This window comes from Zea mays, chromosome 3 (assembly GCF_902167145.1).
Source record: "Zea mays cultivar B73 chromosome 3, Zm-B73-REFERENCE-NAM-5.0, whole genome shotgun sequence".
NCBI lineage: Eukaryota > Viridiplantae > Streptophyta > Magnoliopsida > Poales > Poaceae > Zea > Zea mays.
This window is the reverse complement of record NC_050098.1, coordinates 10,507,361-10,519,183: the sequence shown is the minus strand read 5'-3', so window position 1 is coordinate 10,519,183 and position 11,823 is coordinate 10,507,361. Positions and strand designations below refer to the sequence as shown.

The window sequence follows — 11,823 nt, the reverse complement described above, 5'->3', positions numbered from 1 at the left end:
ACTTTGTATTGCTAGTTTAGTAGTGCAAAAATATGGTTTCAGATATGGTTACGATAATAAACTAAAATATTTCTTAAATCTACATATAAGCTATATATTATGAAAACTAAATAAAATATAGCTATATACTATATCATATATGTTTCAAAGTACGTACATATATACATGCATGCACATGTAGAGCATCAAAGTACGTACGTAGTATCAAACTGATTGTTCGCGTAGGGAGGGGAGAGAAAGGAGAGAATCGAGAGGAAAGGTAGGGATTGGAGTCTTGTACCTGAAGACTGCCCCAAGAAAGCGACCAACCCAAATTATTGCACAGGGAATTCGATGCACCAATACACACATACACACCCTTTCTCCCTGGCCTTCTCTCTCTACCCCCAGTATAGCAACACCCATGACATACCTGCACTGTTCTCTCTCTCTCTCTATCTTCTTCCAGTCCTTTCTCTCTCTAGTGTATATAGAGAGAATCTTCTTACCTTCCTTACCACTTCCTAAAAAGCCAAGAGTAGCAGCAGCACAGTAGGGGAGATTCTCACTCTATCTCTCTCTCTCTCTCTAGCACACCATGCATTTCCTTTGTGTCCTCCTTTATGCGTGCTTGGTATCCCCCAAAGCCTAAGATATTCCTTGCTTGAGCCATGCTAATATATTCCCTGCGAATGCAAAGTGAGCCGGCGGTACTTCTCTTCTTTCACACACAGGGATTGGAGCAAGCATACATGTGTGTTATTCCCACAGCTAGCCAAGAAGAAGAAGAGCTTGTGTGTGAAGGGATGCACCGCCCTTTTCAAAGCAAAGATGGAGGAATCCTTTCATATCTTTGGGGGGGCTTGAATTATGTGTGGTATATGCTGCTTTACCTGCTTTGCCATCTCTCCTTTGATTAATCCTGCAGGAATCATCCATTAGAAGCCCCGCGCCCCCCCCAAAAACAAAAGTTGACAACGTTTGAGCATCTACGTACGATATATAATAACTTAGCCATTGATGGATTTTTGTATACGTTTGTTTTGGTTTTTGTAATATAAATATAATGCAAGTTGGGAGCTGGAGGCGCGAGATGTGATTCTCATCAGGTAGGTATATCTGGTGATTATCCCTGCGTTTTGAGATGGAAATTAGGTAAAAGGTAAATATTCTCCAAGACACCTAGTTGGGTTCTCCCTTGGACTTGCAAGGTTCTCTTTGGACTGCTTTGGGCAGCTCATCTAGCTTTAATTCCTTTGAATCAAACAACAACGCACACAGCTTGTTGCTAATAAGCTTTCTCTTCGCTCGCTCTCCCGTGGGTGGGCACAAATGCAAGCACGCGGGTAGATTCTGCTGGTTGTGTAAAAAAAAAACCTTTGCAAAGTAAACTTATCACAAAATGAGCATCCGTGTAAAAGATTTCCCAGCCTAGCTAGCTATAGGGTAGCTAGCTAGGTTAAAATTGCACATATATACATGTGCAGCAGGTGCCCATTGCGACAAGAAGATCTGGCCATGCATGTAAAAGTTCCAATTTTTCATGCATGCATGCTAAGGTGAACGCACCTAGAACTCTGAATGACAGAGTGCAGAGTTTGATCTACCAGAAGCACACACTGACACACAGGTGATCATCAGGGAAAACTGGCGGCTACACTACACAAGCTAGCTAGAGATGAGAGAGAGAGAGAGAGAGAACCAATGCAAATGGCCTAGCTCATCCCGTTGTGTTCGTTGTGTGGTCGTTGTGTTGTCCTGCGAGGACAACCGGACGGGGATAAGTTTTTTTGATTCCCTTGTATGTACATGATGCATGAAACCTCCTGCATATGCAGAAGCTTTTGCATGCAGATGCCTTTGATCTTTGCAAGAAGTTACCATGCCTTTGCTTTTTCCCGCCTCGTCCCCCCCCCCCCCCCCCCCCCCCTGTGCCTGTGCTGCTGCCTGCTCCTGCTGTGGCTACTCCTAGTCCTAGCTCGCAAGATCACACACACTTGGCTTTTCCTTTCGTCCCCTTCCCCTCTCTAAATCCACCTTTATCCTCCCTCCCATCCCAGAACTCACCCTTAAAAAGAAGCCGATTCCCCCTCTGATCCCTCATCAAACACACACACACACACACATCCACATTCCCCTACACCTCCTCCGCCTCCTCCTCCTCTCTCTCTCTCTCTCTAGCACACAGCAGTACAGTTGATCATATTATCTGAGAAGTACTATACTAGTAAAAGCTTGTAGCAGCTAGCTACAGCCAATAGTGTAAGCTCCAACACAGACAAATATACTTGCGCCAGTAGTGAGTGATTCTAGTACATCCTCGGATCGAGCTTGGCAGCATGGCTTCTTCGCCGTCCGACCTAACCCTAGACTACAAGCCCAACGGCAACGGCGCCGCGTACGCAGTGACGACCCCGAAGCCGCCGCAGGAGACGCTCGTGGTGGACGGACACCACCACCACCACCATCTGACGGCGGCGGAGCAGACGACGCAGAAGCTCCGGGAGTTCCTCGCGCGCCTGGAGGAGGAGCGGCTCAAGATCGACGCCTTCAAGCGCGAGCTCCCCCTCTGCATGCAGCTCCTCAACCACGGTGAGTAATAAGCGTATAACGTCGTTACGTTACGTCGTCGTCGATCGTGTGCGCATGCATCGATCGATGCATGCCATGCATGCATGGCCGTGTCGTGTCGTGGCGCAATGTGTTAGTTGCTGATCGAGCGTGGGCGCATGCATCCACGCAGCCATGGAGTCGTACCGGCAGCAGCTGGAGGCGTACCAGATGGGGAGCCTGCAGGGCGCGCCGGCGAGGCCGCTGGTGCTGGAGGAGTTCATGCCGCTCAAGAACATCGGGATCGACGCCGCCGCCGACAAGATGGGGAACCCGACGTCGGAGAAGGCGAGCTGGATGGAGTCGGCGCAGCTCTGGAACGGGCCCGCGGCAACGGCGGACGTGGCCGCCAGGGGGCCGCAGACGCCCAAGGAGAGCGCGGAGTGCGCGCACGGCGCCGCGGGCGCCGGCCACGGGCAGCGCAACGGCGGCGGCGGCGGCGGCGCGTTCCTCCCGTTCGCCAAGGACAAGACCGCGTCCGCGGCAGAAGGCGCGGCGCTGCCGGAGCTCGCCCTCGCGCCCGCGGACAAGGACGCGGCCGACGCTGACAGGAAGCCGTACCTTGATGCCGCCGCCGGCAGCAACAACGGTGGCGTCCTGGGCTCGCGGAGAGACGCCGTCCAGAGCGGGGTCGTCAACGTCAAGCCGGCGCCGAACGCGCCGGAAGGGCAGCAGGCGGCACCGCCGCAGACGCACCGCAAGGCGCGGCGGTGCTGGTCGCCGGAGCTGCACCGCCGCTTCGTCAATGCCCTCCAGATCCTCGGCGGCGCTCAAGGTACAGACACTGGCATGCCACAGACACTTTGCTATGTTAGACAAAATGCCAAACGCATGCATGCGTGTCCCATGATCATGACAAATAATACTTGTTTCCTGCTTGCAAAAGTGGCGACCCCGAAGCAGATCCGCGAGCTGATGAAGGTGGATGGATTGACCAATGATGAGGTGAAAAGCCATCTCCAGGTAAATTATAACTCTCCGTGCACGGCACCACCGATGCACACGATGCAGCATAGTATAGTAGCATACTATCGAGCAATTCATCATTGGTCATTATGAATTTATGATTCCAGAGATGGCGTTGGAGTAACAGACAAGACTGTATGTGTATAAACTATAGCGATTATTATTCATTCCCTGATTGTTACCCTCCTCGTTTGTGGTGGCCGTGCAGAAGTACAGGCTGCACACACGGCGGCCGATGCCGGCGCCGCCCGCACCGGCGACCGCCGCGCCGCAGCTGGTGGTCCTCGGCGGCATCTGGGTCCCGCCGGAGTACGCGTCGCAGGCGGCGGGGCAGGCCATCTACGGCGCGCACCCGGCGACGCAGCCGCACTACACGGCGGCGGCGGCGCAGGAGTACTACCCGTCCCCCGCCGCGGTGCACCACCTCCAGCACCACCCGGCGGCCGCCGCCATGGTGCACCGTGCGGCCGCGGCACCGCCGCCGCCGCAGCAGGCCGCGTACAGCAAGGCGGCGGCGATGGCGGGCTCGCCTCCCGGATCGGAAGGGCGGGGCAGCGCCGGAGGAGGCAGCATCGGCGGCGGAGGCGGGAGGGAGAGGTCGGAGAGCATCGAGGAGGAAGGCGAGGTGGAGGAGCGGGAAGAGGATGACGAAGACGACGACGACGACATGACGGCCAACAAGGCCGACGGCGAGGGGGCCGCCGCCGGTGCCGGAGTCGGCGCCGCCATGTACTAATTAATAATCGACCAATTAACTAGCGCATGCTGCTACTCTACTCTACTCTACCATTAGCTACCTTGTTAATCGCCATTAGCTCCGGGTTGTTAAGCAGCGCATGTGCTGTAGCATCACCGGGAAAAAAGTGAATTTTTGTTCGCGCCCGCGCGGAGAACGGATGCCGACGACCGGCCTGAGCTCGCTCCAGTCAACATGTGGTGGAGTAGTGGAGGCGGTGGACGGTGTGAGAGTGTCCGAGATTGTCTCATTCGTGATGTGATACATGTGAGCGAGAGCGAGGGCCTATCCTTCGCTTTTATTTTAGGGCTTGGCGTATTGGTCTCTGGTTATCTTTTCCCCCTTTCTCTCTCTCTCGCTTTCGCTTTGGACTAGTGTACTGTACTAGTAAATATTTTTGCGGTGGATAAGTTATGTAAACTTGCTTGGATCGGCCTTGGGTCCAGAGATAATTTCACTGGGAAATGTGAAGTCAAGTTTAGTTTGTGATTATTTTATAGTTAGGGTACGTACAACCCTATTAAATAAGACGTCTTTTGATGAGTGTTTAGGGCAAGTTTGCGAGCTACAAAATCGGAGGGATTGAATGGACTAAAATCAATGAGAAGAGGATTTTAACCTCTCAATCCCATCCAGTATTTTAGCTCTTAAACTAGTCCTTGTGGGTTAAGTGAAAAAAAATCAAGAGACGTCTCTCTCTTCATAACTTTCTATACAACATTTATGATACATAATCTTTGGGTTGTATTATATAGTCTCTTAGCTGTCTCCTAAATTTAGAAAACCATTCTAGTGTCTCTAGGTTGTACATACCCTTATATGTTTTTATCCTATAATAAAAGTAAGCACTTTTAGGACCCCTAAACTGAATAATGCAGAGATTGGCCAATTTTAGCTGCCTTGCCTCATTGCTTGCATGATGTGCTTTTTTGTGACGACACTGGTGGATATTCCTCTTCAGTCCTAAAAGAAAACGCAATTCTATAATGATATCAAGTCAAACCATTTAAATTAGGTAAAATTTACAAAAAAATATGGCATCAAATAAGTATTATCATACTAACCATGGAATATATTCTTGTCCATAACTATTTTATTATTATAAACATTGATGTTTTTTTCTAAAATAGATCTGGTTAAATTTTGGACAGTTTGAATAGGATCAGAACTGAAACCGTATCGTTTTCTGGATGGGGAAGTATTCTTGTTTTCATTTTGAGGAGTAAAGTTTCTTGATTTTCACTTTTACCTTGGAAGAGTGAAAATAAAAAGAAGAAAACCCCAATTTTTAGAAAATGGAAACGTCCCGGGGGTATACGGCGCGTATTTCCGTCTTGCAAGTCGCAATTGCAGAGGGCGAGCCTGCCTAGGTCCACATGGCGCTGCACATTAAACCTGGGCCCATAGTAAGGACCAATCTATCTCTGTCGTTACAATGGGGCAATGGGCTACCAAATCCATTGAAACTGTCAGAACATGGGCCGTTCAGCAGTAGTAATAGGCTAATAGCGTTGTCACTTGTCAGTTTACGAAGCCTGGGTTATATATATCCGGACATGAGCCTCAAGTGCCAAGGGCACACACCTGTATACTCCTCCTCGTTCACGTGGACGACACATGCCGCCGTCCTCTCCGGCGTGACATGCCATGCATGGACTGCCGCGCAACTGCCGCGATGCCCGGCGCAGCGGCCGCGGGCGCCACCTGTGCAGCCTCGTCAACTCTCTCGGTCGCTCGTTGTCGATGGCCGTGGCCCCCCAAATGTTGCACGCCGATACCCAAACCGCCCCTTTCCAGTGTCCAGCCTTCTCCGGCTTCCTGTGCTCTGGGCCGGGGCGTTTGTGGGAGTCTGCACGCTTGCTCTCTGCTTCTGGGTCACTTCGCGCGGAAGTCAAACCGAATTCTATATGTGCGCAGCCTCCGAGAAGCGCCGATCCTGAGAGGCCCAAGGGATTGTTAGCAGGTGGATAAACAATGCGGCGCAGGCATCCAAGGCGCGGTTTATTTATAAAGATTGGGTTCCGAGTGATCCAATCTGGCCCAGAATTGTTCTAGACCTGACACATTCTGCTCAGGAACCTCTAATGCACTGTAGCAGAGCACAGGATCTTGTGCCACTGCTTGGACGCGGAAGGGGACTGAACGAAGATACTTCCATGTTGAGGTCAGCGACGAAGTTTACTCCATCTTGTTTCACTGCAGCTTTGCAATTTTCCGCATATTTTGATGTCGAAGCAGACAAGAAGTGTGCTCGTTTTACTGTCGCTTTGGTCCGTAGCAAGAATTTCGTGAAAAAAAGCCCTGAAGATTTTGCAAATAAATTCAATCTGTTGTTCTCGCGTGTTTTTTCTCTCCAAATGCAGGCTACCAAATCTCTGAAGCACGGACAAGCTGATAGCTAAAGAGTACCGCCACCTCGATCAAAAGCTGAGAGCTTGCTCTCTCGCAGCAATGGTGTCGGCAAACCTGCGGCTCGTGGCCGCGTTCTTGCTGCCGTTCCTTGCCATCGCCTCCGCGTTTGATCTCTTCCACCAGACTGGGCCACGGATGGATCCAAAGATGGTGCCGATGGGAGGCGGCCAGCCTCTCTTCATCCCGCACGAGTACGTCCGCTCCGCCGACGTCAAGCGGCAATGCCGGTCGGTGCTGTCCGCCGCCACCGAGCTCACGTTCGACGCCAACCGCGCCAACGCCCTCATGCCGGAGCTCAGCTTCGTCAAGGGGGACTGGAAGCAGGACGACGACGGCGTGCCGCTGATGCCGTTCGACGGCACCGACGTGTCGGGCGATCAGGCGCCGGACCCGCTGCGGCTGGCCTCGTTCATGCTCACGCACGTCGACGTGGGGTTCCGGGGGAAAACGGCCCTCAACGTCAGCGGCGTGCTCGGCGTCGCCGTCTCCCGCAACGGCACGGGCCCCGTGATGGGGACGTACGTGTCGCCCGAGCTCAAGGTGTGGCCCGGGAGCACCGAGCTTAAGATCCTCTTCGAGGGCGTGTACACCGAGAACGGCGACGGCGAGAGCGTGCTCTGCATGGTCGGCGACGCCCTGCTGCCGAGGCGCGGCAGCGACGGCGGCAACCCCTGGGACTGGGCCAAGGACACCGGCCGCGACAGCTTCCAGCCGCCGGTCACCAAGGACGGAAACCTACTGCTCGTGCTCCGGTACCCGACGACGCTCACGCTGACGACGCGCGCCGTGCGCGGCGAGCTGACGAGCACGAGCGCCAAGTCGGACGTCGCGTACTTCGACGCCGTGCACCTGCTGTCGCAGCTGGGCGCCTACTCCAACTACAAGTTCGGCTCCGAGAAGCTCGTGGACAGAGCGTGCAGCGCTCACCCTTACCGCGACGACATCCTCGGCGGCGGCCGGGGCCTGTACAGGGGCAACTCCTTCTGCGGCATCCTCGACCGGTTCACGTCGGAGGACGTGCTCGCCGTCGTCCCGAACTGGCGGTGCAACTCCACGGACGCGTTCTGCCGAAGGCTCGGGCCGTTCGAGACGGACAAGACCGTCGACGCGACGGACGGTGCCTTCACGGACGTGAGAGTCGTGATGCAGGACGTCCGGTGCGAGCCGAGGAACGCCCCGGGCGGCGAGAGCACGGCGCGGGTGTCGGCCGTGTTCCGCGCCGTGCCGCCGTGGGAGCACAAGTACTCGGCGGGGAAGCGGAGCGGGCTCGGCGGCACGACCCTCTCGGCCGAGGGGGTGTGGCGCGCGTCCACGGGGCAGCTCTGCATGGTGGGCTGCCTCGGCGTCGGCGCCGAGGCGTGCCACTCCCGCGTGTGCCTGTACGTGCAGACCACCTTCACGGCCACCCGCCGCAGCCTCACGGTGGGGCAGATCACCCGCGTCGACGGCGGCGGCGGCGGCGTTGCCCACTTCCCGCTCACGATCAAACACACGGTGCACCCGATGGAGCTCTGGAGCCGGTTCGGCGTCTCGGGCGGCGCGCCTCTGAGCATGGCGTACAACTACACGAAGGTGCGGCAGGCCAGCGATTTTCTGAGGCGCAGCGAGCCGTTCGAATTCGGGGCCGCCCTCGCCAAGTCGCTCCTCAGCTACCCGAAGAAAGCCGAAGGCCTCAACGACGACGCGATGAGCTTGTCCAGCCTCGCGGCCGACCTCACCCTCCACGTCGCGGCCGTGCCAGACCCGTTCCCTCGTGAACGGTTCGAGCGGTCGTTCTTTCAGCTGGAGGTGCTCTCGCTCGGATCACTCGTCGGCCGTACCTCGATAGAGCAGTTGGCTACGGAGTTTCCCGGAATGCCCGGCGAGCTCGGAGGGGGCAAAGCGTCCTCCTGGACGTCGTCGCAGTCAGAGTCCTCATCGACGACGTCGTCGTCGTCGCAGCCAGCAGAGTCATCTCTTCTCAACGTGTCCGCCGAGGTCTCGCTGTCCGGGAATCCTTACGGGAACGTGTCGAGCTTGTTCATGGAAGGCGTGTACAATCCGGTGAATGGACGGATGTACCTGATCGGCTGCCGAAGCATTCAAGCGACTCGGCAAACCTTCTCGGCGCTGAAAGAGGTCGAGGATGGCATGGACTGCTCGATCGAGATGAGGGTGGATTACCCGCCGACGACGGCGCGGTGGCTGATAAACCCCACGGTGAAGGTGCACGTAGCCAGCACGCGCGACCCCGGCGACCCGCTGCACTTCAACGCGACCAAGCTCCAGACGCTGCCGATCATGTACCGGGAGCAGCGGCAGGACATCCTGTCCCGGCGCAGCGTCGAGGGGATCCTCCGCATCGCGACGCTGGCGGCGGCCATCGCCGTGGAGCTGAGCCAGCTGATGTACATCAAGGCGAACACCGACGTGATGCCGTACGTGTCGCTGGTGATGCTGGGCGTGCAGGCGGTCGGGTACAGCGTGCCGCTGATCACCGGCGCCGAGGCCCTGTTCGCCCGCATCGCCGCGGGCTCTGACGACGGCGCCGTGCCGCCGTCGTACGAGGTGGACAAGAGCAGCCTGTACTGGACCATCGACTGCATCGTGAAGATCCTCATCCTCGCCGCGTTCCTCCTGACGCTCCGGCTGGCGCAGAAGGTCTGGCGGTCGCGCATCCGGCTGCTGACGCGGTCGCCGCTGGAGCCCGGCCGCGTGCCGAGCGACCGGAAGGTGCTGGTCTACAGCCTCGGCGCGCACCTGGTGGGCTTCGCGGTGGTCCTGGCGGCGCACTACGTGAACGTGTACAGCCGGCCGGTGCGGGACGACGGGTCGTACATGGACGCGCGCGGGAGGACGCACGCGCTGCGGGAGTGGGCGGTGACGCTGGAGGAGTACATCGGGATGGCGCAGGATTTCTTCCTCCTCCCGCAGGTGGTCGGCAACGTGGTGTGGCGGATCAACTGCAAGCCGCTGAAGAAGAGCTACTACGTCGGCGTGACGGCGGTGCGGCTGCTGCCGCACCTGTACGACTACATCAAGGCGCCGGCCATCAATCCCTACTTCGCCGAGGAGTACGAGTTCGTGAACACGAGCCTGGACTTCTACTCCCGGTTCGGCGATGTGGCGATCCCGCTCGTGGCCGTGGCGCTGGCCGCCGCCGTGTACGTGCAGCAGAGGTGGAACTACAAGATCATCAGCAAGACCGTGAAGACGCAGCAGAAGAAGCTGCAGCACCTCGGGTCCAGGGTGTACGAGCGGCTGCCGTCCATGTCGTCGGGGAACTTCGAGGCCGAGCTCGTCTCCGGCGTCAACGAGGGCGTCGGCCTGCGGCGGGACACCAGCTTGAGCTGAGCGCCTGAGCCATCGTCTGTTGATCAGCTAGCTAGCTCGTTTGCTTTACTTCTTTGTGTGTGTGATGCGATCGATGCTATTTGTGTTCCCCTTTGTCTTCACAAATCACAACAGAAAATGTGTACTAGCTCAATAAAATTTCTCTTTTTTTACAAAAAATATTTATTTATTTGGTAGGTCGCTTTGGTTCACAGGCTATGTACAAGCCTGTAGTCATGCTCATGCAAACTGTATGGCAAATCGTCATTGCATGGCTTACAGATTGTGAAGGACGCTGAGGTGATTTACAACTTCCTTCCAATATTCTTTGACAGTACTACGGCACGCTGGCTGGTCGCTAGAGTTAGTTAGAGCAGAAGGGTGGTAGCTACATGTAGGCGAAGGAAAGGGTGAGCTCAAGTGACATGTTGACTCCCTCCTCCCGCTGCCCCTGATGCTGCTGCTCCTGCTCCTGCTGCAGGGTCGCCGCCTCCACCGTTCCGCTTATGGAGGAAGGCTTCTGGTGATCGGAGCTGCAGCTTGGGCCCGCCGCGCCGTCGCCGACACCCTGCAGATTCAGATTCAGATTCAGATTCGGCCGTGCTTGGACCCTACGCTCCACCTCGGCGGCACGCCTTCGCGTCCGCGCCTGCTTCCTGCCGCTGCGGCTGCGGTTGCGCCCGGCTGCCGTGGGGCATGCCGTCGTTCATGGACGACAGGTGAGGGACTGAGGACCAACAGGAACATAGAAGGCCCAATATGTGGGTTACTGAGCTGGGAGTTGGGTGGGCTCTTTTTTACTTCGTTGAAAGAGCCCAGTGGAGCCAACACCCAGTCGCGGCCCAAAATCGCGGATCCCACTTCGTCTTCAACTAACCTCCCGATTCGTCAGATTGAACTCTCCTCACACGGTCACACCGCGCCCACGAAAAAAAAAAAACAAATCCCTAGGTGGGGGCTGAGACGCGACCGAGAACGACGCAATGCGTCCATGTATGAGGGACGGGCGTGGCGGCGCCGACGGCTGACCTGGTGACGCGTGACGTTGCCCTCGTCGTCGACGTGGTAGCCGGCCTCGGCGCAGAGCGCGCGGAGCACGTCGTTCTGGTCGGCGTGCTTGGGCAGCGCGTACCCGGCGCGGGCGCGCAGGCCGGCGTAGATCCTGGCGGCAACCTGGCGCCGCCGGCGCTCGCGCTGCCGGTTGTTCTCCCGCTCGCGGGGCGTCGGGTGCCGCAGCGACGTCGTCAGCCCGCCGCCCCGGCCGCGGCGCCGCACCGTCCACGGCCCCTGCGTCGAGCGGATGCAGCCCTTCCGCGGCGCCGCCGCCACGCCCTCCTCTCTCCCTGCCCCGGCCTGCCGCTCCATGGACTCCGCCGTCGCCTCCGATCGTCGGTCAGGCATGCATGCACCTACACTACACTGCACACACACACTAGCTCCGGTCGCAGCACGTACTACCGCTCGCTCGCTTGCTCTCGCCCGCTCACTCAACTGATGGCCGATCTCTCTCTCTCTCTCTCTCTCTCTCTCTGTCCGTGTCTTACTCACACGAGTATTTATAGGCAGAGGAGGATCATGCATGAGTGCCGCTGTGGACTGAAAAGCTAGCTGCTGCTTCTTTTACACACTGCGAGTTGAAGCAGAACCAAGTGCATGCTCCTCGTTCATGAAGGATCGGAATGCTCTTGCTGCTATGTGCATGTAAGTTTCTTGGCATCTCTCTCTCATTGTTTGTGTGTGGGTGTGGGTGTCTGAGGAGAGAACAGAGAAGGAATAATGTAGTTGGGAGCATGTAACATCTGTGTGCT

General features: G+C 56.7%; 3 protein-coding genes across 4 annotated transcripts; 2 read left to right on the top strand and 1 right to left on the bottom strand.

Annotated features, from left to right (window-relative positions):
* Positions 1–2,095: 2,095 nt before the first annotated feature.
* On the top strand, positions 2,096–4,744 carry LOC107522107 (uncharacterized). The gene is made up of 4 exons (NM_001322358.1): positions 2,096–2,571; positions 2,723–3,364; positions 3,476–3,552; positions 3,764–4,744. The coding sequence occupies exons 1-4, from the start codon at positions 2,319–2,321 to the stop codon at positions 4,289–4,291; spliced, it is 1,500 nt and encodes a 499-aa protein (NP_001309287.1). The 5' UTR covers positions 2,096–2,318; the 3' UTR covers positions 4,292–4,744.
* Positions 4,745–6,220: 1,476 nt separating this feature from the next.
* LOC103649676 (uncharacterized) lies at positions 6,221–10,205 on the top strand. Of its 2 annotated transcripts, none has more exons than XM_008675412.3 (2): positions 6,221–6,455; positions 6,655–10,205. In XM_008675412.3, exon 2 carries the CDS (start codon positions 6,743–6,745, stop codon positions 10,034–10,036), a length of 3,294 nt encoding a protein of 1,097 aa, XP_008673634.1. In that variant the 5' UTR covers positions 6,221–6,455; positions 6,655–6,742; the 3' UTR covers positions 10,037–10,205. The 2 variants fall into 2 exon arrangements, with proteins under 2 accessions (XP_008673634.1, XP_023157726.1); XM_023301958.2 differs by lacking the exon at positions 6,221–6,455 and adding an exon at positions 6,464–6,561.
* On the bottom strand, positions 10,190–11,539 carry LOC103649675 (uncharacterized). The gene is made up of 2 exons (NM_001370988.1): positions 11,045–11,539; positions 10,190–10,583 (listed from the first exon to the last, which is right to left on the bottom strand). Exons 1-2 carry the CDS (start codon positions 11,378–11,380, stop codon positions 10,404–10,406), a joined length of 516 nt encoding a protein of 171 aa, NP_001357917.1. The 5' UTR covers positions 11,381–11,539; the 3' UTR covers positions 10,190–10,403.
* Positions 11,540–11,823: the final 284 nt, after the last annotated feature.